Source organism: Dicentrarchus labrax, unplaced genomic scaffold (assembly GCF_905237075.1).
Source record: "Dicentrarchus labrax unplaced genomic scaffold, dlabrax2021, whole genome shotgun sequence".
Classification (NCBI taxonomy): Eukaryota; Metazoa; Chordata; class Actinopteri; family Moronidae; genus Dicentrarchus; species Dicentrarchus labrax.
Window position 1 is genome coordinate 5,351,736 of NW_026136704.1, and position 27,237 is coordinate 5,378,972.

At 40.5% G+C, this 27,237-nt stretch overlaps 1 protein-coding gene across 2 annotated transcripts in view; it reads left to right on the forward strand.

Moving 5' to 3' along the window:
• The window catches only part of bcas3 (BCAS3 microtubule associated cell migration factor), a 355,089-nt gene that overhangs the window by 290,171 nt on the left and 37,681 nt on the right, over positions 1–27,237 (forward strand). For both annotated transcript variants that reach the window (XM_051398073.1, XM_051398074.1), the window contains one exon: positions 24,301–24,477. In XM_051398073.1, coding sequence (XP_051254033.1) covers positions 24,301–24,477 — 177 coding nt within the window. The remainder of the gene's footprint in view (positions 1–24,300; positions 24,478–27,237) is intronic.

Sequence of the window (27,237 nt, forward strand, 5' to 3'; positions counted from 1 at the left end):
TAGTAATTGTTGAAAATTACTGACTATTATTATTATTTGTATTTGTCATACCTGGGGATCTTTGCCATTCTGGTTACAATGATAACCACTTGGTTACAGTTAGGGAATGGCCGCAGTCATGGTTAAAAGATACAACATAAACAGTTGGTAAGAAATGGGAAAGGAACAGCGGTTTCCGTGTTCAAGTCATTCAAGATGTTTCTGGGCATTTTCTGAAATAAAAGTGGATTATAATAAAGGGAATAATACCATTCTGAAAACAATGTGATTTTTCCTGGTTCTTTTAGGTGAAAAAAAAGTCCAATTTGAAGATAACATGGTGACAGTTTCCATTATTTAAATAGCTAGTTAGTGGGCTAGCTCTAACTAGCTTACTTGCCAGCTGACTAGCTAGCTAATGATTGATGTAGATATATATATATATATATATATATATATATATATATATATATATATATATATATATATATGTGACTTTTATCTTTTGAACATCTTCAAAATGTTCAACTGTTATTGGAGGAGGGAGCTAAAAGGGGCGGGACTCTCAATAGGAACCATTTTATTCGTGCAGCTGTACCAATAGTTACGAACACACGAGACAAGTTGTCTAACATCCTCACCCATCATTCCCACCTAAACACACTCATATCACGATACACACTCAGCCCAGTGACCCCCCAGTGCAGTGAACTGGTTGGCGGAGTGTATTCCTGTGTTTTGGACTGGTGTGAGCTGCCTTGTTGACTGGTTTTACTCTGCTCTCTCATTACGCTGCTTTGATGCTTCCACTGACACTTCGGTCAGAGTTTCCAACACCACAGCCATGTTGTTTAAGGACAGAGCTCCGTGCATGCATCTGTGTGTGTGTGTTACACTGAATGTGTGTGTGTGTGTGCCATAGTAGGTCGGGACGGTGAACCAAACAACGTAGCGGCCACACTAGCATCTGGGCCCCAGCCTGTAGAGTCATGGTGTCAGGGCGGTAAACACACACATACACACACTACAGAAAATCAGTGTCGCATTTAGCTTGGCTGTCTCCCAGTCCTTCCCTGTCATTTACTGTATTAGCTGTGGTCTTGGTGCTGAAATGGCCCATTATGTGGGCTGTGTGAGTGTGTATGTATGTGTGTGCGAGAATGCTTATGCGTGTGTCTGTTTGTATGTATGAATGCAACTGATTATGCTGTATATGTGTGTTAGCGTGTGTGTGTCTGCGGGAGTGAGTCAGAGAATCGTGTGCAAGAGTGTGTGTATGTCTAAGTGTGTGTTTGTGTGTGTGTGAGACGCTGTTGTTGTTTGCCGCCCCACACCACCACAGTGCTGGAACGGCACTGGCCACACACCCTTTGATGTGTGTGTATGTGTGTGTGTGTGCGAGTGTGCGTGTGCGTGAGCGTGTCTTGATGTTGGGGCCACAGTAGATGACAAGACGTCCTGCTCTTTCTCAGCAGGATCCTTCCTGCAGCTGCCTGCACACACACACACACACACACACACACACACACACACACACACACACACACACACACACAGGGTCCATCTGTACATGGTTACCTCACACTGCTGGCCTTTTTCATCTTCTCTTGTCTCTCCATTCTCTCCGTCGGTCCAGCACTTTCTGTCAGGAAGTGACGTCGCTCCTTATGATTTCTTTGTCTCAACCTCACACTACTAGTGGCATTGAAGTGGCTTTTAAATGCAACTTAAAATTAGGCAAAATACTGTAAACCAAAGATCCCTCCCTAGGGGACATTTTGTACTAATTTTCAGTATATTAAATATGATTCCTTCATATTAAACCATTACAATGCCATAAAATATTCCAAGTATCAACTGTTTTCCCCACAAATTGTGTTCTCGTCAGGGTGGAAAAGCCCTCTGAACACATTCAGACCACCATGGGACGCAGAAACCCATGAAACCCAGACTAGTGACTAATGAGTGCATTGAAACCCAGACTAAATGAAATCTGTCTGCATACGCAGCTCTTTGAGGCAGGGTGACCCCGCAGCACCTACAGTGTTCAGTAGGAGGGAGCTAAACGGAAGCACATGTGCTTTTTTTGTTCATTCATACTACAGTACAACAACATTTTGCATGTGTTATCCAGACAACAAACATACTTAAAACTGCAAAATGAGTGGATTTCCCATCCATCCATTTATCTATCCATGACTCTGTGCTGTGATTTCTTGTGTCTAATGGGTGTGGTCAGTGCTAAGCTGGTTGTAGCCATCATGGTAAGGCTGGTTCCGTAAAAGTCCCTAGTATTGGGTTCTATTCTGCCAGATTCTGATTTATTTCTCGATCCCCTTCTTTTGTTGTTGTGAATTTGGCCTTGTCCCAGTTTAGGTGCTTGGCCTGTGAGATGTGCTTGGGGTCCTGTGCTTACAGATGATATAACACATTAACACATTAACACAATATATAGGGCTCTACTGCCCTATTTGTACATGCTGCCTGATCAGTACTGTGCTACTACTCACAGAAATGCAAAGAAAGTGAGATGGCTCACTCTTTACCTACTCCCATCATCAGCTCTAGAAAAAACAGTGCCTTTATTTAATTGTTTTTTTATTTTACAATTTTGATGAGGTATATGATATATGAATATATGGTGACTTACATTTACATCACATCTGTAAGCATATATGTGTTAGACATTCATAGCCTATACACTACAGCAACAAGCTCAATTTTTAGATAACTTAGTTAACATTAGCAAAAGTGGTGGAAAGCTTTGTTTATCTAATATATTAATTATACCTTATTAATTCTTGTATAGGGATTTTCGTATTACAAATACATAAGCATATCTACTGTGGCGTGCCTTATCTACTGTGGCTGTGTCAGATGAGTGTGGTCAGTAGTGAGTCGTAGGGTAGCTGTCAAGGTGAGAGGTAAGGATTTTTTACATAGAAACCTTCTTTTCCTTTTCCTTCTCATCACTGTCGAGAGATGCACATGCACAGTACCGATCAGGCAGGAGTACTGCCTCGCAAACACACGGCATCCATACACTGCCTGATGAACAGCCAATCATGTGTTTATATGTTACCTGCATCTGTAAACACAGGACCGAGGCAGATCTAGCAGGCCAATTACTTGTACTACTTATCTTATTTCTGTCACAGGTGTGGAAACTGAGTTGTGAATCACAAGGATTTGCAGAGCAGGAGCTGTTCAGAAGATTTATTGTAAAGACTGGTGAAACATAAACTTAAATAAATAGTCAAATAAATAGTCAAATAAATCCAATAGACAGTCCAAAAAAATTGAGGAAAAAAAAAAGGGGGAAAAAAAAAAAAAAAAAAAAAAAATAAAAAAAAAAAAAAAAAGAAAAGAAAGAAGAAGAAAAAAAAAAAAAAAAAAGGGGGGGGGGGAAAAAAAAAAAAAAGGGGGAAAAAAAATGAGGGGGGGGAAACAATCAAAACGGGGAAAAAAGGGAAGTAGTAAAAAAAAAAAAAAAAAAAAAAAAAATAAAAAAAAAAAAAGAAAATAACTAAAGAAAAGCCCAAACCATGTGAATTTCAGTAGGAGTAATCTATTATCATCCATCTACATATAATCTTTTTTTTTTTTTTTTTTTTTTTTTTTTTTTTTTTTTATCTATCTATCTATCTATCTATCTATCTATCTATCTGTGTGAAACATATACCCATACATAATGACCCACATACAGGTGTCAATATGGTGACATTAATGACCTTAGATTTGTTCATTACATTTTAGTGGTCTTTTTTGTTCAACCAAGCCAAGTCTCTGCTTTAAAACCCCTAATTATTCAAGGATTAACATTATTTGTATAATGTAGAAGCTGTCTTCAATTCTAACAATAAACAATCTTGATATCTGAAATATCTCATTAAATATCTCATTAGAATCAAGCACTTACTATAGTTAAACACTATTTAAACTGTATTATCAGTTCTACCATGTTTGATTAGTTAAAGTGTACTGTTGACCTCATGTCACAGGTGGACAACACTGACCAGACCAGATCTGCATTTTGTTTAAAAAAATAATAATAATTTTAGACCTGGTATGAATTGAGGTTACAAACAACACACACACACACACACACACACACACACACACACACACACACACACACACACACACACACACACACACACACACACATCACAGTAAGTTTTCACTCTATTTAGTGTCTATGAAGGGAAGTAAATATCATGAATGTGCAGCAAACTGCTGGTGTTTGCCAGCACAGCTTCACAGCTCTGTCACAGCCACTGACTTTCACTCTGATGCTGCCAGTGATAGCACTGGTGTGTCACTGTTTGTGTGTGTGTGTGTGTGTGTAGTGTATGTGTGTGTGTGCGCGCTTCAGTCTCAGGAGAGGCACAGCTCGTTGGTTTTCTCAATGGAGGCTGTCTCCTGCACTTGGCCAGCTTGTGTGTGCGTGTGCATGTGTGAGTGCACACATCAGTGAGTGTGAGTGTTGAGTGTGTGTGAGTGTGTGTGTGTGTATACACACTGTGAAAACAACCTGTTGGTGGGTTGCATTATATCTTGGCTTTCAAGTATATGCAGTTTCCTATCAGCTCAATCTATCTAGTTTCCTTTTCCAGATCACCACACATGCACATGAACAAACATACTTACTTGTGTGTGTGTGTGTGTGTGTGTATGTATGTGTGTGGGAGTGTGTATGTATGTGTGTGCCTGCTGCCCCTCCAGGATTTATTGTTGTTCACCACTGTGGCCCAAAGTAAATGGATGACGTATAAGTCTTGTTTTCTCTCCCTCTATTGTCTGAGGATCATCTGGAAGTGTTTTAGACACCGATGGCTCCTCAGTGCAGGACGCTCTGAATCATTCAGAGACTCCCCATAACAATATTTCCATTGTTTATTTGTTTTCTCTGTATTTTCCCCCCGTCTGGTTAGAGGAAAAAAGAAGGAAATCCAGAGAAGCAGAGGATAAGTTTGCACAAGAATTAAATTGCTGGAGATAGCGCTTTAAATTTCCTCTGGTCAGTGGAATATCATGAATTGAGCTTGAAGATTTGTGAATTTATTAGCTCTAAATTCGACATTTCTTGTTTTTACTTACTTTGGTAGTTTTTTTGTGCGTTATGAACAGTTCAGTTGGTTTCTCCACACATTTCTCTTGTCATACTGACAAGTTTTCTGTGCTGTGGTCATTGCCAGAGGCCCTCATTTTTTAGGAATTGTGGTGGTTGGTGTCCTCTTGCAGCTGGAAACATTTTTGGATGTGTGGGGAAAGTGAGAATCAGTTTGAATTAATTTGCTTCTTTTTTGTATGTATTTTGAGGAAAAAATAATCCATAAAAATGGAAAGTGATGAGTTTCAATCAGTTCCGAAAGGGAAAGTCAGGCATCTCATGCAAGTTTTTTATCCACAAAGAACAAACTGCATGTACACTGATAACACATACATAATCTTGTCTGTGTTGGTGTGTGTGTGTGTGTGTGTGTGTGTGTGTGTGTGTGTGTGTGTGTGTGTGTGTGTGTGTGTGTGTGTGTGTGTGTGTGTGTGTGTGTGTGTGTGTGTGTGTGTGTGTGTTTGTTTGTTATTTTGTTATTTTGGAGAAATTACGCCATCCTGTATTATTTTGTCTATTTTAGCAAGAGATCATGCACAATGTAGTGCAGCATGTGTGTGAGTGTGTGTGCGTGTGTGTCAGCGCCAGGTTGTAGGACATCCTGCATGTGTGTGGGTTCACATGAGTTTGTCTGTGTTCCCGCTGTGTGTGCACATTAAGTGTAGGTGGGTATTGTATTGTATATGAATCTAGCCATTATTCTGTGAGTGTGTGTCCGTGCGTGCATGTGACTGCTCATCCCACTGTGTGTATGACCGTGTGTGTGTGTGTGTGTGTTTGTGTTGGCTGTGGCCAGCGGAGATCGATGGTCTGTAAAGTGGATTCCTTATTGGCCTGTTTGCTTTGGCAGCTCTTGAAAGAAGCCCACTGATTACACTCCCAGATGTGTCACACACACACACACACACACACACACACACACACACACACACACATATGCACACACACCACTGTTCACTGATGCTTGCTTTCATGTCTGTCTGTGTGTATGTTGAGGAAGAGGAGGGGGAACATACATACTTACCATCCTTTAACCTTTTGTGCTTTGGCAGGTTACGTCTTCACAAGGACACACTCTCTCTCTCTCTCTCTCTCTCTCTCTCTCTCTCTCTCTCTCTCTCTCAAACACATAAAAGGTTTGATATATCTTACTGGTAAATATTGTGACACTGTTTGGTTCATCTCAGGTTTTTTGGTGTTTTTCTGTGTGACAATCTGAAAGTCTAAAAGTCTCTCTCCCTATATCTCCCTCTCCAGTCCGTTTGATTGAAGAGTGCATCATTGGCAGGATAAATGGTTACTACAGAGGTCTAGAAATTCTGGAGATGAAAACTGAGATGAAAACAAACCGTTTCTGGATCCTAATGAATTGCACAAACTGTTTGGAAAAGCCTGGGAAATAGTGTAGCTTTAGGTTTTAGCGTGATGTCAAGGCTGTTCTAACACATTAAATCGATCTCACAAAAAGCCACTGTTACTTTTTCAAAGATAAAATTGTTTTTCAGTCTTTGTCATGGGTTTTACAGTACAGTAAAGTAAGCAGAGCCATTACCAACAGTTATCAAATCCTAAATCTATTCCCTCAGCCTAAGATAAACCCAAAAAGCTTCATACGTGTCATACGTTTTTTTTTTTTTTTTAACTTTTATTAAGTACTTAACTCAGCTTGAAGTAATTGACCTTAAGCTTAAACCCCAAATATCACAAAAAAAAAAAGATTTCACTGCATTAAAGGAAGCAAAACCAATACCCAAATCTCAGCCTATTCTTAACCAGAATAATTTAGCCTAGTCTTTAGCAAAGCAACTGATACCTGTGACTATTATTACTTCTTATAACTTAAGTCACTGAAACGTTAAATTTGTTGAAATGTTACTAAAAAAAATGGTCACTTTTTGTAGTGTATGTCATCAAGTTTGTCATAGTATATAGTATATGTCATAAATAGTAAATAGGTATAAAATGATACTGAACCCAATGGTAATTTTTGGCATTTGGGTTAAAGCCTTTAAATTTTTGGTCTGTCTTTGGAAGAAATATCCTTCGCAGAAAGATTGTGTTTGTGACATTTAATGTGTCATTTTGTTTTCCCCTTACATTATGCTCCTTTCATTTCATTTCTTTATGTCGTAGGGTGGGGGTGTATAGAGGTGACAGAGTGACTGTGACAGGATCTATGTGGCTAATGTTGTTAGCATGGAGTCCCTACCTCCCACCAGCCTGTCATGTCAATATCAATGTAAAGCTGCCCGACCGCTATGGAAGATGGCAAGATAGACAGGGAGTAAAAGGCTTTGGTGTGTGTGTGTGTTTAGGAGAGTGAGGGTGTGTATTTAGTGACTTCTAAGTGAGTTCAGTGTGTACGTTGCGTGTGTGTGCCTGTGTGGCCCAATAAAAGCCTCACTCCTGACATTTTTACTGCAGGTAAGTGGAGGGTGAATTTATGGTGCTTGTTTAGAGGCCTGAGGAGGCTTGGCTGGCCACGAGCTGGTCACACACATATGCACACTTATTCACACACACTTTTTTTTTTTTCTAAAGTTGACTTTTCCAGCTCTAGTCAGATTCATATTCATGCAGTCTGACAAGTTCTTACACAGAGCTGAGACCACACTCTCCTAGCACTGGACTCCCTCCATTTCTGCTCCTCAGTGCCCAAACTGGCCCAAGGATTCACGACTTGTAAAGTATACGATGACACTTTACGTCAAAAGGTTCTCAGACATACAACAAGACGATGGACTTTGTGGCGACAAAACACCAAAAGGACAGTGTTCAAGAGTCTTGGACCTTGGTGCTATCTAGCAACCAGCATGCGTTTCCACCAGTTTCAGCAGAAGCATTGTAAGTAAGGATGCGTCATCAACACAAGGCACAATATAGACACCTGGTTTCCAAGTAAAAGTTGATATTGTTTGGTTCTAGTTGGGAACTAACTTTTCGGGTTCCAAAGCAATTTATTTTAGCTTGAAGGGCTCTGAATAACTCAAAACTAGGTGCATGAACTGTAATGGAACCGGATCCCTGTTTGTGAGAGAGAGAACAAACAGAAGAGGAGTGAGGCCTGGCCTGCTATGGACAGAGCAGACAAATGGCTTTAGAGAGGCAAAAACAAGGAGATGAGAGGAAAGAGGACAGGAGGCCATTCCCAGGTGGCTGCTTGGCTTCCAATACAATTCTCCCCAAACTTGATGAGGAAATGAAATGGGCTCCCCCTCCCCTCCATCCAATACGATTAATTCCCTGTAAGATGCTTGCTTTTAGACCCAAGAGAGAGACACACAATAATGGAGGATTTATTCGCTTAGAATGAAGAGGCTAGTGGAGTAGGGTTGGCTGTTTCATAATGCTTTTCTCTCCACCTCAGCTGGTTGTTTGTCTCTCTTTCTCTCTCCATCTCGCCGTACACCCCCGCTTTCCTGCCAGTCCGTTATTCTCATTCTTGTCTTGCTGCCTGTGGTTGCCATGCAGGATCGAGTATGTGAAACATGAGATCTTATTGTAAAACTGCTTCGATGGAACACAAATTGAGGTGCTATAGACACTGAAGCATACCCTAACCTGCCAGCAATGCTCTCTCTGTGGTGCGATAAGGCCAGCTTAGGGACACATTAGGCGAGGCAGGGCGTTAAGATCAAATGGGATTGTGGAGGATTTCCAGGAACATGAGGCTGGGGCTTTGGGAATCCTCTTCGTTTACCCCCTCGAGAGGAATCCAGGCACAGTACAATATTCATCATCACCACAGCACGCCACCACATACAGCACCATGCGTCTGTCCAGCCTGGCCGCCGGGGCAGAAACAATAAAATGAAAAACAAACAGAGGTCTTCTTCTGTGTCAAATTTAAGGTTAGGCACGAAAACGACTTGGATAGTGAACCTTCATAGTCAGGTGTAAAGTGCCAGCTTATGTCATCAGAACTGTTTGGTGGATGGTCGACTCGTTTTGGTAACCACCTTACCCCCCAAACCTTTCCGATTTTGAAATTGTAGTGAGCTTTGTCCAAGATTTTCTGTAACTTTCTAAAACAGACAATCCAATATTCACACCCAGTTCATACAACCACTGGCCAGGGTTTGAACTGCCCCATATTTAAACGATTATTGCATTTTGCCCTTCTCAGTGATGGCCAGCTTTTCATTTTGCCTTTGAGTGTGGCCATTTGGAACACATACACACTTTCATTCATCATTTCAAACATGATCAGACAACATGTCTTACAAACTAGGTCTTTTATAACCTGGCGCTTAAGGGTTGGGGTTAGCGATTGAGTGTTGAAAATAGGATATGAACAGCAGCCTCCTGTGTTAAAGGAATGTGCTTTGTTGAACTAACCATCCTCCCCAACCTTGTCCAAAAGTTTTTTGCACCGTTACAACAGTCACACTACTTCCACCATTGCTTTTTAGTTATAATTAATATGGCCACAAAGGGTAAATCCATGGTCAGGATTGCTGTGTAAGCTTATCAGGGGTGCAGACACAGTGTACTCCTGTCAAAGAAGTTGAACCTGGGCCAACTTTTGCTGTTGATAGGCCAATGCAGCGTCCTCTTGTTGCATTGGCCTATCAAATTTTTCCAAGAGCACATACCTGCTCTATTACTCCTACTGAATGCGAACATGAAAAGTTGGTTGCCTTGCGATCCTCCAGACGAAAGAAAAAAATGATAAAAATGGTCCTACTGGATCTTTTTTCATCATTTCACCAGTAACTTAAACAACACGCCACATGTGTTGTTTTAATGTGGGGCTGTTTTCTGTCCGAGTGCCCACTAAACATCCCCATTCTTCATGTCAGGCATTTCTGTCTTTCAAGGACATTCTCATGACATCACAGGATGCCATGCCACGTCATGCTACCAGTGCTGTGTTTGGTATTGTCAACTTTACCGCTACCACAACCCCCCTCCTTCCACCACCCAATCCTGGCTTTTACTGGGGATGGGGTTTGGGGGCAGCATTGTATATGAATAGGTCTGTTTTGTAAATAACACTAAGGTATTTATTTGTGCTGTGTCGCAACTCCAGTAAACAGTGGACAGCACCAGTTTAGATTTGGATTGGAGCACTTCCCAGAAAAAATAAGAAGTGAAGGAGCGTGGGGGTTAGATCGAGGCGAGAGACGGACAGCGAGGAAGGAAGTGAGCAAATACTGGGTGATTGATAAAGGCCTGTAACTCTTTAACACACAGTCTGTAACACACGGATGACAAGGCATGCACACACTCCGTCTTTCTCACACACGCGTATATTCACAGGCGGTGACACACACAAACCCTGTAATTGAATATCGTGCAGAAAGCAAACATTCTCCTGTAAACATATCATCTGTCACCTCTATAACTTAATCCATATCCTTTATGCCAAATGGAGAAACACGTGCACAGACACACACCCCTGCAGCCTGTCAAATAAACAAATGAGGTTGGAGTCCCTGTGAAAGTCATCACCATGACCATCCCAGCTTCATCATCACGTTAGCCTGCTCCATTACACAGCAACATGATCTGGCCTGAAATCAATTAGCTGGCCATGCTCGCACCGTGAAGTGTACACTCCCCAATCTTTGTTTTGGTTTGATGGAAAACAATGTCTAGCGCCCAGAAGGGAGTTTTAGTTGTGTGGGCGCCACGTCTCTGACCAGATGAAAGATGCTTTGTACCCGTTCTGTGACGCTGACCTTGGCTGTTTACATGAGTTATAGTTTTCAAAATGTATTCAACAAAAAACTGTTTAACAAATGGATTATTTTAATCATGTTGATATGGTGCCCAGTATGATATAATATCATCCACAGGCAAAAATCAAACACAGATATTAGGTATCCATTTAGCTTTAAATGTAGAACCATGTAGATTCTAGTTTCTAGATGATTTCAAGTAAAATGTCCTCCAAAACAAAGGGTTTTGAACTGAAATATTTCAATAACTTCTAACATTAAGGAGACAGCCATGGTTCAATACAAGCTCATACAAGAAGTAGTCAGCTGAAATGAATTCAACTTTTCATGTGCACAAAAACACACCAAACTCATAAGGTTCATACGTACACCACACTTGTACAAATATAGTTCATACATACAGGCTGTCAGAGCACGCCTGCTCATTTGTCAGCAAACACACCCTTTCTGGGGTCTGCTTATTGTTAAATATGTGGCCTCCTTCTAATCAGTGTCCCCTTCAGCTCATTATTAATGCCCTCTGGAAACCAACAACAGGACCAGGGAGAGGTATTTTCCAAGGCAACTTTAATTTCCCTTCTCTTTTCACCTCCACACCCTCTTTTCCTGCGACATTCATTAGTGTAACACCACCATCAAAAGAGCGAGGGACAAATCATGCCTGAATGACTGGCTTCCTGCCGTTTTGGTCTCAAATGGTGAAGAAGAACCAGCGCTTGTTTTATTCTATATATGCCATTGTCAAAACAAACATGTCGGTACAGTAAGTTCCCTAATTACTGTCAGCTGTTTTCTGTCAGCATATTGAATTACTTTGCCCGTCTGCTACTGTGTAAATTCGCACTCAGTCTGGGTGAGTGACGGTCTTTCTTACATACCTCAGAATTTATCTGATATAAACGCATCACATGTCCTGTGCTTCAAATGTAAATGTCAGTTGTTTATTGTCCTCTACTAGGTCTTCTCTTGCTTTTATCCAGCAGACCATCTTCATGCAAGTTTCTGAATACGATTCGTACATTCTCAGGATGTTGCCTTAGAAGAGCTCATGCTTGATGCTTAATCTCTTTGACCGCACTGCTGCTGCTTGGTAATATTATGCAAGCATTCAACTGAGGTCTTATGTGACCATAGGATTTGGCACATTTCTGTGCCCCGTTGAACAACATCTGTCTTATACATGTCTCTTGACCTGCCAGCATTCAGAACCATCTAAGAGTGCTGAGGTGACATTGCAGTTGTACAGTCCCTATAGGTTGTGCGCCTGACCACACACATAGATGTGTCAAGCCTTGGATTGAGACAACCCAGCAAATGTACCTTGGCTAATTCTGTATAACACAGCCATTGGGTGCTATGGGTGTCAGTTGATGCACATTAAATGGTGCAGGTATACATGATGTGGGCAATGTGTTTTCCCTTTAGTCTCTGCCTCGTGATATCTAACAACTTGTTGTACATAGGTTGTTGAGAGGTTATACAATGCAAACAGGTCGGATTCGAACCTGGGCCGCTGCAGCAACTCCGTATATGGGTCGTCAGCTCTACCGACTGAGCTAACCGCGCGCCCCATAGGTATGTTTTTATTAGTGTTTTTATCTACAGTCCACCATGTTGAACCACCATGTTTCTACAGTAGCCCAGAACAGACAAACCAAACACTGGTTTAGTCGAGTGGTATTCAATTGGTTGCAATCTGCAGCTTCACTGCTAAACACCACACACTGGTCTTTTAAGAAACCAAGCTATATATCTTTTGATATATTTTTGGTGGGAACAAATACAACTGTTCAAAAACCTTTAGTTTGTGTATCTTAATGTGAGTGGTATTTGAGACAACTGACACGTTTTAGTTTAGTGTGAGGTGAAATGTTTCTGTCTCTGATGTTGTTTGGACTGCAGTTCTGCTTTTAAACCTCTGTTGCTCTATCTGGTTTGTTGTTGTTTTGTATTTTCGTGCAAGCCCGCTCAGAGTTTTTCCTCCTCTCCCAGATCACTGTGTTTGCACACCACTTGATCTAACAAACCAGCATAATCAGCCCCCAAGAAAACACATGCACACACACACAGTCCATGTGTGTTTACCTGATCTGTGTGCAAACATGAGTATGTATGTGCTGTGCCATCAGCATTCAGGTCTGTGGCACGCAAGCATATGGCACTCTATGACAATATAGTGTAATGAGGGACATACATATAGGGAATATATGTGTATATATAACAGACTTGGCTCTCCATTGTTATACCCTCTGTTATTCTTCTGTTATTCTACCATCTTCATGCACCATAAATAAAAATTCACTTCTTCTACTCTTGATTTTCTTATTAGTTTTCAATGTTTATATTTTCCAGTGAAGCATTTGAATACACCCATATGTCATTCTTGAATATATCCTTCCAAGTCATGGGCATTAATATGCTGCTTTCCACCTGATTGTGAAACCTGGCTGCAGGGATTTGCCCCCATTCAGCCACAGAAGCATTAGTGACACTGATGTTGGGCAATAAATCGGCGTTCCAGTTTATCCAAAAAGATGTTTGTGCATTTGTGAACCAATAAGCTAAGTTTGTTATTATGGCTTTATTTGTTTTATATAGTCCAATACTGGACAGATATTCCATCAGTTTCTTCATTTTAGTCCAGTTATCCAGGTTGATTAAAGTGTGCAGAGTAAAAAAAGTTTCTCCTGCTGCTCAGAACAGCTTCCTCCTGTGAGGTGATTAATTGTGCCTCGGATTTTCTTTTTATCAAAATGCATAAAATGAAATTGGTGGACCCAGCAAGTAAAGCAATCAGTACTGATATCTAAATATGTCTACAATACCCAGCCCTAGCTATACATTTATGGCCTTCAAGCCCAAGCTGAAATAACTGATAAATAGCTGAGTTATTTTCTCACACTACAGAGAACTTCATACGACTGTTTTCACTAACAAGTAATACTCAACATGATGAGTAAACTGACCTTCATGTGTAAAATCAGTGAAGTGCCTCTTTCATGGACATATAGAACATGGCAAGTTAAATACATTATGATTGTTTTTATCATTTTGTTGTTTTATATATATTTATTTATTTTTAACATTAGGTCTTGTCTTAATTTCAGTTTCAACGTCATCACTGAGAGTCAGACAGTGACTTAAAAAATGTTGGTAGGTATGGGAAAACTACATTCTGGTCTGGGAATACACATTTGTGCAGTCCATTTTAGAGTTTAGGTCTCAACATAAATATTAAAGTTAGGCTTAAGCTTCAAGGAAACCTTTGTTTGTTTGTGTGTGTCTGTGAGAGTGTATGTGTGTGTAAATGTAGGATGACATGGTGCTGAGATGCAAAAACACAAGTCATAGCTTGTAGCTGTTAAAGTGTTAAGCCTAATAGTGAGCAAAGCACTGCTGATGTCTAATTTAACATGCCTTGAATTAGCTTAGTGGGCTGTAAACGTGTGTTTGTGTGTGTGTGTGTGTGTGTGTGTGTGTGTGTGTGTGTGTGTGTGTGTGTATGTATGTATATCGGGATAGTCTGCAGACTCGTCTGCAATTAACTGCGTTCAGGTTAATGCGTCTTCATATCTGAATGCCATATGTTTTGGTGTGTGAGTGTATGTGTGTGAGTGTATGTGTGTGGTAGTGAGTAAAGTGCCTTGAGGCAGACCCCGGTATTGATGGGGATTACTAACACTTAGCCGACACCACTGAGACTGCAAGGAGAGTAAATGATTTAGAAGCATTGGCCTTAATGTAATGAAAGAAAGACCCTGCCTGTCAAGAACACACACAACACACACACACACACACACACATACCTACCTATGGGTGCTAATCCTGTGAGCTTACATCTCCATTAACACTAACACTGCACCACAAACCTACTCCGCCAGCTAGCTAGCACTCTCAGTGTTTCCCTGAGGATATCAGAGACACTCTCTCTCGCTCTCTATCTCTCTGACACACACAGCCTGAAGGGATGTCAGTACGGGTTCACAGCACAGTCATAGAAGTGTGTGTGCGAGTGAAGGTCTATTAAAAGTGTGTTTTTGTGAAGTTATCTATGTAACATATGAATTGTGTCTTTGTGCTTGAGCATGAATGAATGAATGTACTCTGCATTAGCACCATGCCGGAATATACGCACTGTAAAGGATTAGACTGATGTAAGAAGCGCACACTGACCTTTCTAAGCCATCTGACTCTGATATGATGGAGGTTCCCCCTGTCCACAGCTGCATTATACAGGCTGGTGAAAAATAGTGTTCAGATCCAACCCTGTCAAAAGAAATTTCACAATTTTAACTAATTCAAAAGATGACCTGCGGAGTTATGTCCTGGATTTATATGTATAAATAACTGTATATATTGATGTATTTAATTTTATCCGATTGTATTTATCCTTCATGTTATTTGATTATCTTTTTCTATGTGTCATTCTGTTATACAGCCTTGTGTTGTATAATGATGAATGAGTACATTTAACTAAACATATCTGCTGTCAACTTATTTCAAGGAGTTTATTGAGGTAAAGACCATCTTGGTTATATATTGATTGCGTAGGACTGCGGGAGTACTCGACTGAAATGCATATCCGGTACAGATAATGTACTTTTTACGAGCATAAGAATCATCGGCGTAGAATGTGTCAATATCCATACTCGTAAAAAAGAGTTATTGCAACTTTTTTTTTTTTTTTTTTTTTCAAACTTCTGTAACCAGTTCTCTTACTCTAGGGATCAGAAAAATTGCTCTGAAACTCAGTTCTGAGGCTGTTCTGTAGATAGTTGGATGGTATAACAGTATTACACAAGATATTATTATTATCATCAGTTACCTTTTGTTTTTTGGTTAAAAAAAAGTTTTAATAGTATGTCCTATATTATTTAATAACACTAACACAGTCAGATTCAGTACCGTAGATAAGCAAATGTACACATTATGATAACCAGCAATTTTCATATCACTGTGTACCATGGTATCAGTATGCTGCTACAACCCTAGTGCATTGCTCAATTTTGCTGTCAGTCAGCTAAATAGCATGGAACCAACAGGAGGATATAAATCATGCCATCCGCTTAATAATGCGTGTGCTTATGTGTCCTTGTGCACACGATACAAAATATAACCCACCCCATAAAAACATTGCTCCATAGCATTACTGGTGGTCAAAATTTTTTTTTTTTTCACCAATTTGTCGTTATGGTCATCAACTTTACGTTTGACTGTCACCTGATAGCAAATAACAGAAGGTTCCAGTGAAACCCAAGCCCAATTCAACACAACCATTAACTACTCCCCAAAGTGACCACATAGTTGTAGTGACACCTCTCTAACACAGTCTTAACAAAAACTGAACAATACAAGCTTCACAAAGACAGGATTTGAGTAAAAGCTATTGTGTGGGATTACAGAATTTAGAGGTGTGCTTAATAAAATCATTCTAATAAAGTCAGTGTAGTTCCCGCATGAACTACTGCCTGATTTACGATCTGTTTGTTAGTAACAGACTGTTCCTGTTTTCCCTGTACCTGACTTCACAGTAACACCACTCGGGTACATTCTCTCTCACACACACACACACACACACACATGTACGCACCATTACATATTATATAGCACCCATAATAAAGGAATTAGTTCGATCAGCCCCCTCGCACTAAAGCCTAATTGAATTAGCATTAACCCGGCATTAGAGTCCTAACTGCACAGGTAACCCAGAAACAGTGGCATGAGGACTCAACATTATTACCCTTCACCTGCAAGTGTGTGTGTGTGAGTGTGTGTGCATTAGACTCTATCCTTCTGAGAATCACAGAGTTTTACATCTTCTAGGCAAGGACATTTCAGTATGAAATTAATGTGGACATCATTCAATTTCTAGGGGCTAGTTTATTTTTAAACTGGGTGTACAGTTAAAGATGCTACGTGTAGCATTTCTTTTAGTTAGTCTCTACACTATGGTACACCACCAGCTCAGATTTGGTGGGAAGTACGTATAAAGGGTCGACACCAAAAAGAAAGTGAGTTAATTTTTTGAGATACAGATGGGTGAAAATTAGGGAAAAACAGCTAAATCAAGTCTTGATCCAGCACCCAGAGGCATCACTTGGGATAACAAACATACTGACCTGTATAACGTACTTTGCCAAAATATGGCAATAAGATCCAAACAAAAGCAAAATCTAAACAAAAAGTGGTGTTGAACCTCTCAGTAAAGTGATTTTGTTGATGATTTTGTTTGATTTTAGTTTGTTCCAGACAGTTTTAATTGGAACTGTTTTCTACTGAAGAAACAGAAGCTCAATGAACATCATCAAACTGAACGGCCAGAGTATTACAGTAAACCACTGATGCTAGAGGCAACTGTGGTGTGCATGTGTGATGTGTGCTCATGTCCAACTGTGCCATCCTAAGCCCCTGTTGTAAAGGTATACACATATACACACACACACACACACACACACACACACACCCCACACCGCAGTGTGATTAAATCTTTAAGGAAAGTAGCACTGGCTGGAGGGATAAGTAGGGCCAGTACGTGGGGACTAACAGCTGGGTGGAGAGTGGCTTTTAATCCCGTCGGGTTTTAACATGATGGAGGGAAAAAAAACAATCCGGGGCGTGTGTTTTGAATCCTCATACTGGTCCTGCTAACATCACATCCTCACATTTCCAAAGATTTACAGAGAGAAATTAAAAAGACAAAAAGTCAAGAAGCACATGTCGATGAAGACACACTTATTTAACACCACTTATATGAGGTTGTTTTAGCTCATTAATTCAGACATTTTCAACATTTTTATGAGATTAGACTAAACTAAGCATCCTCATTGCTACTTGTATTTTGAGTATTAGTACTATTGGTAGTGCTGTTGTTATAACATAATGTCTACACAGGCTGCGTATTGAAAGCAGCATGTCAGCAGCTTGAGTCCTCCATCTCGGTCTACACAGGATGCGTTCAGGCACAGTATTAAGTGTAGGTCACCCGGGTTTTAGCAGCGCTCAAAACAGAGCACACAAATCACTGTAGTTACGCGCGTAAAATAGACTTGTAGTGTAAAGATATGCCTCGGTTCACAGTTACACGCCTGAAGCACGAGTGAAACACGAGCCGTCACGCTGCCTTTGTCGACAGCTTTATTGATTCAAATGGAAGTGTGTCTGAACTGTCAGACGCGGCTGTCCTGTGTAGACTCAAATGATTATAACAAATATCAAAGTCAAATATATGACTAAATATATATAAAAAATCATAACTCTAATAAACTATACTAATCTATACCAAACATTAAAAGACCAAACTAGTATGATGAACATTATGTATTATGAATTTTTGATACTTAGATAGCTACACTTTTTTTTAAGTATGTCTTAAAACATCAGAAAACAATTTGGGTAGGAGCACTTCGTGGACTCAGTTTGAGTTTGTTTGAGCTGCTCTTTGGATAAGGATACAGATGGACACAGAAATCCCTTGGAAACTCCAAGGCACTCTTTTTTTAAACAATTAAAATGCCTTTTAGTATTACTGCAAGGTTGTACCATGACAATAAAGGCATTTTAATTGTTTAAAAGAAAGTGCCTTGGCCTTTTCCTGTGATTTTTAAGTCTTAAGACACACTTAAAGCTGCAGTAGGTAACTTTTATAAAATATATTTTTTTCATATTTGCTGAATGTCCTCTGGCTAATTTTTGCACTCCTAATGGCATTTGCAAGAAAGCCTGAATGAAAACAACCATTCAGAGCCGAGAAAGATATAAAGACACTTTGGGTTGGAGGCTTGAAGATAGTTGATTATTTATTGAGTCTCACTTACAGAGTCCCAAAGCATCTGTGTTTGATGCTCTGAGAATGAGACTCGGCAATCAACTATTGTTCTTTGCTTGTCTTTCTCAAGAACAGCGCTAGAACGAGCCAGAGGAACCGGATTTTTTCATAAATTGTCTGTCTCATGTACTACTGTCAGGATATAGTGAAAGTTTCAGCAAATATGACTAAATGTTATTTCTATAGAAGTTACCCACTGCAGCTTTAAGCTTGTCTTAAGAATAGTCAAGGCACTTTCTTTTAAACAATTAAAATGCCTTCATTGTCACGGTACGACCTTGCCGTAACACATATAGTGAATGTTTCAGCAAATATGGCAAAAAATATTTTTAATAAAAATTACCTACTGCTGCCTTAAAAGTACTTTATAAACATGTTTTGAAAGATTTATTGGTCACTGTGTTTTCCTCTCACCATACTGGCAGCAAAGATATCAAATACAAATTCTATTTGTCACATACTCTATCATATAAGTACATTGTGTCATAAAATTCGAAAGCTGTGCCAAATTGAGTTGTTAAAAAAGAGCAATGCATCTAAAAAGGGAGAAAATATAGAGTATAATTTAGTTCATTCAGTTTTTTTTTGGTTTTGTTTTAGAGAGGAGTTGATTCAACCATATGATCATTTTGGAGGCTGCAGTTTGTGGCGCAATACAATCCAACAGCCCCAACCACCTCCAAAAGTTGAATCAATGCCTCTCTAAAACATTGGTAGTTTCGGTCTCAAATTATCAGTATCGGCCTTCAAATACCCATATTGGTCAAAGCCTGGTCTGATAAACCTAAAGTTCTTCCTAACCTTCGGCCAAGCTCTTATCATCCAGAAAAGCCACCGCTGTCAAAACCTTTGATCTGCCTGGCTCACTGGCTATCAGGGGGCAGACTACTGTGTGTGTATGTGTATATGTGTGTGTGTGTGTGTGTGTGTGTGTGTGTGTGTGTGTGTGTGTGTGTGTGTGTGTGTGTGTGTGTGTGTGTGGAGCATATACCCCGAGGCCTGGCCAATCTCAGCTCCGCTGCAGGCCAGTGACAGGTGCTAATGCTGGGGCGAGAGGCTGCACGGGCCTCCATGCTCCCTACTGTGATAACACTGACCGACCTCCAAAAGCACACAAAAACACATACACTCACACACAGTGGCTTAGCTTCCTGATAACTTTCCTGCACTTCTGAAGCAAACTGTGTGTGTGTTGGATTGATTTTTCAAAGGATTCCCCTTTAGTGCCAGCAGGCCTTCCATCAAAGCCGGCCATGAGAGCCTGTTAGATGTGTGTGTGTCTGTGTGTGTATGTGTGTCAAACAACAACCCTGTGTTTTGCCTCAGAGGTGATATGATGTTATTATGTCCTGCATGGTGGTTGATTTAATGCTGGATAACTAGAATGTGTGTGCGCCTTTATAAGGGCTGAATTGAATTTTGTAGCTGTAAAGGCCCATCTGGACAAGACAGCTTAGTGTTACTGAGTGAAGTGTGGCTCATTGCTTATAAAGATACAACCCGCTAAAACCTCCGGCTGACCATTTGGCAGAGGTTTGACATGCCTGCGTATTTTAAAATTTCATTAAATCAACCTTTTCAAAGCTACCCACACAAGTCTTAGTGTGTGGGTAAAGTTGTGGGAGAATGGGGTTGAATTCTCTCTCATGGCATTCATTGCAATAACGTGATATGAATTTCAATCATTTTCTACAGCACCTTAAATTTAGTGTAACATTGTCAGATAAATAAATACATGATTAATTCTCCCTTGATGCTTTAGTCTATCCAGAAACTGAATACTCCAACATATTTGTCTTGTCTCGTCGCTTATAGCTTCATATTTACCAGTCACCCTCAATCTGTCCATCTGTGTTTCCTTCACTGTACTACAGCATGCACACAGAGATACACACACTGACACAGATTGTGCACAGGGATGCTGGTCTTTCCAGGAAAAGAGGATCTCTTCTATCCTTCACTTTTTCCTTTGATGTCATCCTGTCTGCCTGATACCCACAAGGCCACTAGAGCAACATTCCCGTGTGTTTCCACTTGTATGAGATACAGAAAGTAAGAGAAACAATGTGCATCCTTTTCTAGTTTTGTTTATCAAGTTTCGCGATTGAAAAATGTTGGACAAGGCAGAGTCAGGGATTCTAATCCAATACACTTTTTGTCAAATTCTGTGAATATGTGTTTGCCAAGATATGCTGCTGTTGTGATGTTAGTTATAGTAGCAGGAGAGCCGTGAGTAGCGCTGTCTGGAGCTGACTGCTGGCTCTTGGAAACTGTCTGCTCCTCTCTGTATGTTAGCAGCAACCAAGCTGATGTTAGTGTATCGCTGTTTGCTCTGTGTACAGCCACGAAGACCTTAAAACACAACCTTGCTAATGTAACGCTCCTTGTTAGCTTAGCTCCAAACCTACAGTCCTCTCTGTTGCTCACTGTAGTTTTGTAGGATTAATGAAAACAAGTCATTCCCGCTAGTTTTTACTCGTTTGGGTGCTTCCATGTTGTTTGTTTGATGACGTGTTATATTACGTTCCATACACCTCCTTTAATGTAATGTGATGTAATGTAATGTTAGGTAAGTTGTCACTCATATGGGCCATATCATTCAGATTCCACCTAATCGCTCCTGGTAGACCTTTTAAATTACTGCACAACAGTCAGTGATTTACATCATTTTAAGACAGATTTCCCCATCTTGTGCTTATGAAGTATTTTAGAAAATGATTTAAGAAACATATTTGCAGACGGATTGATCCAAATTCACTGTTTTCAGGTGTAAACTCAGGACAGAAAGTGACTTGGCATAGTTCACAAAGGTCTTTAAAAAATCAGTAAAAACAATTGCAGGTGTCAAAAACTACATAATTGTTTTAGGTTATAGAGGTTATACTTTTTACCTTAGTTATTTATTGATATAATCTTGCATGCATTAAAGGTTCAAAAGGCAGTAGAGTTTCACTGGCCAACTTCACACTGTGGAGACCCCAAATGGTAGTCAGTGATGCCTGCTTAAAGCTGGAGAACTTCATTACCCAGAAATTGCACATTATCAATTACTGACATTGCAAAAAATGTATAACAAGGGTAAACACTTGAGATGCTTTTCAGGGCTTGAAACATTAAAGCAAGGTGAATTTCTGGCTACACCCCAATCAGGAATGTCACAAACGTTGTCTATGTGAGAAGTCAGAGGCAATACTGGCTGTTACATCAACCTATAAAATGTCTGGCAGCGATTTTCTGCCCTACAGGACTTAGAACTGATTTGCTTGTTGGGCAATTATCAGTTATCAGTTATCAGTATCAGTTTTCTCTCTATGTCTTCTGCAGAGATAGTTGCAGGACGTGTTTAGCACATAAATACAGCTTCCAGCCACTCCAGAGCATCCTTATCCACATGCTTGAGAGGCAGAAAAGCAGTCACAGGGTCGTTGGTACCGCTCAATGAAGGTCTGCTCATTTCCCCAGCATCTCTGTACAGCTTTACCTACTACAGCAGCAGGTACGCTCGGTGAGCATGGATGAAGAGCATTAGCAACCTAGCTAGCCCATCCTTCACACATTTCCAACCAACTAGCAGCCCCACTTTGAGGATATGGCCTTTCAGATCCCACATGGATTCACTGCGCTCAGTTTGTCAAGAAATAGCTTGCTGCTGCAACTCCAGTGGCTCCTTTTTACATTTACATACAGAGCTGGCCTAGCATTTCTAGTGCTGTGCTAAGCTAGGCTGAATATGTCCTTGTTCCAAGTCTGTACTGGATATCCTGACTGTATTTTTCCCTAAATGTTTTAGTGAAACAAAGTCAAAACAGTCTCTGGTTCTGGGGGAAACGGGCAATGTTTTGGGGCTTCTGGTGTAGCCAGCGGATATCCGGAAAAGGAATAACGGATATCCGGGCCAAGACTTCCGCTGCAGTCCGAGTAACAACTTGATACACAAGAATGGCGAGAAATAAATAAACCATTCAGGTATTGCATTCAGCCCAATGCGCTTGCATATGAATGCAGATATGTTTTTAGAAGAGTAATAAAAAGCTAAATCGGCATAGCTGATGGGTTCCGAGATTGTATTTCGTCCAATGCGTTCCGCCTCTTTTGCTCTCCACATAAACTGTTTGTCTGAAGGCAACCAAAGCCTGCTCAGATGTGATTGGTTAATACTATTCGAAATACAAACAGAAACCAGAATCCTTCTGATGCCAAGAAACCTGCAGATATCTGTTCATAGAGATTATAGTCAAAATCAAGATTGCGTGCTTGTTCGAGTCATTTTCTGTGTCCCACTCTCTGTCACATACATCCTGGGTGTTAACAAGGAGGGACATGCTGATATGCAGAATTGAACTGATGATGATGATAAGCAGAAATTTAAGCTGTGAGGTCATATGTTCTTATAGTTGTTTTTCAGCGTGCTGAGTCACAGGAGCATTTTACAAACATCACCATTAAATCATCCCTTTCAGCCTTTATCACCTCTTAGTGCTGGCAGGCACAGTGACCAAGTCAAATGAACACACTAATAGAATAAACCAGTTGTTTTAGTGTCTGCATGCCTGCTTGCCTGTCTGGCTGGTTGACTTGTCACACACACACACACACACACACACACACAAAAAACACACAGAGAGAGAGAAACAGGTTGCAGACTCTCTGGCTCCAAAGCGCAAGATCTCTCTGATTGCAGAAATTACGGCAGACAGAAAGGAGAAAAGATTAAGGTGCAGTGTAGGTCTGTGTGGATTTGGTTTGACAGGCATGAAGATCGTGTTGTGTTTACAAGTTGTTTGTTAGGTGTGTGTGTTTGTCACTTTAAACCAGCTGATGTGCTGGACTCCAGTGGAACTGGTGTGTAGTAAATTAATTTACGTTGTTGTGTGTTACAAATGTTTGGCTGATGAATGATGAATAATCCTGAAATGAAGAGCCAGTGAATACTTATTAAGCAAATAATAAGTAAAAATGTAATACCACTGAAAGGTGTGAAAATTGAGCAGATTTTAGTTGTTAAATGTCCTACAGTACGGTCTTTTTAGTGTTGAGTCTAGTGTTTGTTTTTTATTATTGGTTTCCTCATGCAGTTTCTCACTTTCTGACATCACTCAATATTGCTTTAATCATACCAATGACCTCCTCATCAGTGACAGACCACCAGCACATATCACTGCTACTGCTGACTCAGCCAGCAGTCACTTTACAAGAGTGGTTCTAATGAAATATTTATCTTAGTATACAGACACATGCATGAGTATATTATAAGAAAACTAAGATTGGGCTTTTAATGGGATCATATATGTTTGTGAATTTTAAGAGTGCAAGGTATTTCTCTTTCTTTTGCACCCAATTCGAACCTTTAAATATTGTAAAAGAATTTTTATTTAAAATTTTGATTGTATTATTTATACAATGTAATGTAAGATTAGCTTACAATAAAAATACATAATCTGTTTGCCCAACAGAGTGGGAGAAACAGTGATTTTTAAGGTGGAACTGCTTTATTCAGTGTGTTTAGCGGTTTTAATCAGCAGGTCAATTTGTTTTGGAGAGGAGGAGACCTCTTTGGATAATTGGGCTCCTGGTAGAAAGCTCCTGAACCATGAACACTGAATGAATCCTGAAGGAATTTGATGTGACGTACATACTGTAGGTTTAATCCATCTCCAAGGGTCCTAACCCTGTGTAACCCTGTGTTTTTATGCATGCAGGTCCATTTGACGGGCGAGGTGTGACCCTGCTGGAAGTATGCGGTAGCTGGCCAGAAAGCTTCGGCGTGCCACGGCACAATGTCGGCTCAGCAGACGCCACTGACGAAAGCCTCCGGGAGAGACTGGCCGATGCCATGTCTGAATCCCCCTCCAGGGATATAGTAGGATCTGCTACAGGTCAGTGGACAATGGACAACACACAAATGCACACCTCCACATACACACATATAAAACAGAGTGTCCATAGTCCTTAAAATGAAGTGTGATTTTGACAGTTTTTAAAAAATTATTGGATCCATGATGTTACTTGTATAAAGTTGCATTTTTCAATTCTCACTTTTGTGTGTTTTTGGGAAAGATTTTTACTACAAAATGAAAAAAACAACATGGAACCCTTGTTTTTTTCAGTATGGACGTAAAATAAGTTTTAAATTGCATTGATAATGGTCTTAAAAAGGTCTTAAAATTAACCTGCAGAACCCCAGTACAAATACAGGAAAACGTGCACTTGACTTAAACTTTTTCTCAGGTAAGTGTTGTACTCAAAAACACTAGAGGAAGCATTTCAGAAAGATTTAAAAAAGACCTAATGTTAGGTCAATTACTGAGTGATTTCTCACAATCCAGATGGAATACAGACGTTGCCACAGTGACATGTCCCTGCTCAGGTTATTGATTTTACAGTCTGTTGAAAATCAGAGAAATGGATCTAAATTGCACAGAGGAGAAGATTTTGTTGTACTTGTATGAATGCCAAAAAAACAAAAAAAACAAAGTAAGGTAAATCTGATCTAAAAATGACGTCCAGTCTGCAGCAAAAAAATAACAGACAAGATAAAGGATCCAGTGTTCACACACTGTTCTCGGTACATTTTCAGTCTGTACATCCATAAAAAAACATTCTCATCTCTTGTCAAGAGAAAATCCCCTCTGAGAGCACTTCAACTATTTTGGCAACATTTGTGCAACAGAAAATGTCTGTAAGTATGAAAAACCATGTATATTTAAGGCAATATCTTGAATACGTGGCTCAAAGCAAAACATTTTATGTGCGCACATGTTGTAGCAGTGTGTGTCCTGATGCTGTCACACACAAACATCTTTGGTGATCTGGGTCACTGTCTTTTGTCCTAATTCATTATAAATCCCATTATGAATGTGTCCAGTGCAGCTAAGTGTCTTGTTAGGTAACCCGACTTCCTCACTGTGGCATTACCCAGCATACAGTGCTGCCAGGTCAAGGTCCAGTGATGGATTAGCCCACCACTAGTAGGATGTTCTGGTTGTCTGAGTGTGTGTGTGTGTGTGTGTGTGTGTGTGTGTGTGTGTGTGTGTGTGTGTGTGTGTGTGTGTGTGTGTGCTAGGTTTTGGCATCTGCACATACCTTGCTTTACTTTGAGGCTTCCTGCCTGTGTGTGTGTGTGTGTGTGTGTGTGTGTGTGTGTGTGTGTGTGTGTGCGCGCAGCAGACATGCCGTTGGCCCTGACAGTCCAAATGGTTAACTCGTTTAGGAAGCGGCAGTGCTCTCTCTTTCTCTCCCCCCCTCCTTAAGTGAACAAGAGTTCCTTTGATTTAAATGTGTGTGTGTGTGTGTGTGTGTGTGTGTGTGTGGGTGGGGTGGGGGGGGTGTAGCTCCATAGAGGCTGCCACAGGGGTGGGGTGAGTGTGGGGAGGGTGTTGGGGTAGGGGGAGTGGGGGGTCACAAGGCCCTAATGGATTTAGCATCGACTATCACCCCCCCCAACCATCCCCAGCCATATCCAGTCCAGCCCCCCTCTCTCTCTCTCTTTCTCTCTGTTAGGACTTAACCTCATTTGTAGCCTCTCTCTCTCTCTTTCTCTCTCTCTCCTCATCACTCTTTTTTACTGCCCCCCCCCCCCCGACTCTCTTCATTAGATTAGATGTTGGAGACTCCCGGACACTAGTAGTCAGTCGCCTCTTGTTCATGTCCCCCCTCCGTTGCATCGCATCTCAACCCCCCCTCCACCCCCCACCCCCCCTTTAATGCAACACAAAATTCATTACTGATCACATTACATCAAAATATACCCGTGATACACACACACACGCACACTCTTTCCTGCGCCTTGAGCAGTGCTGAAGACATCATCCACAGGGAATGTGATGGACTTGTTGGTTCCTCCATCCATTCATACAGACAGAGAGGCTTCAGTCTCCGCAGGCTAATCTAATAGCACAGCACTTCTGCACTGTAACATATAGGAAATGTTCCTGTGTGTGCTGTAAAGGGGAGAGAGCCATGGGGGGACAGGAGTTGGGGTTTTATGATAAAAAAAAAGGACCTGGTTGGGTCAGTGTTTTCCATTTTTGTTGCAGAATGATGGATGGAGGATACAGTCTGAAACAAGTAAACAGTATTAATACTGCTTCTACAGGAAGAGCTTAAAGGGTTGGTTCAGCTTCATTCCAAAAGAAATCATGTTGTTTGCTGTATGCAGATAATGCAGTTTTGATTTTATGTGTTCAGATTTAAAGATCTCCCATCTCTCGACACTTTTCACTGGAACTACTTTCTATCAAACAAATGGTAACTATGAAAACTGTTCTATGGGGTGTTGGCCAGTTTCAACAATTTAAGAATTTTTTAAGAGGTTTTAAATTCTATGAAAGCAATTTGGCAAGAAAAAGTACAAGAATATGAAAGTCTGTATTGGTTCCATGTCGGTTTTGTTTTAGAGTGGTTAGAACATGATCAGCACAAATATCTCCCAAAAACACATTTAAAAATTATGCTGAAAAATGCAACTTCATACAAGTACATACAAGACTTCTTCAGACCTACCAAAATGTAAGGCCTAAAATTTTTATTATTGGATCTTAGACTAGACTTCTTAAGATCCCAGGAACACCCTGTATTGACAATAACAGAAAAACTAATGCTGGACAGAGAAGTTGCTGTCGTTTTTTAAATAAATA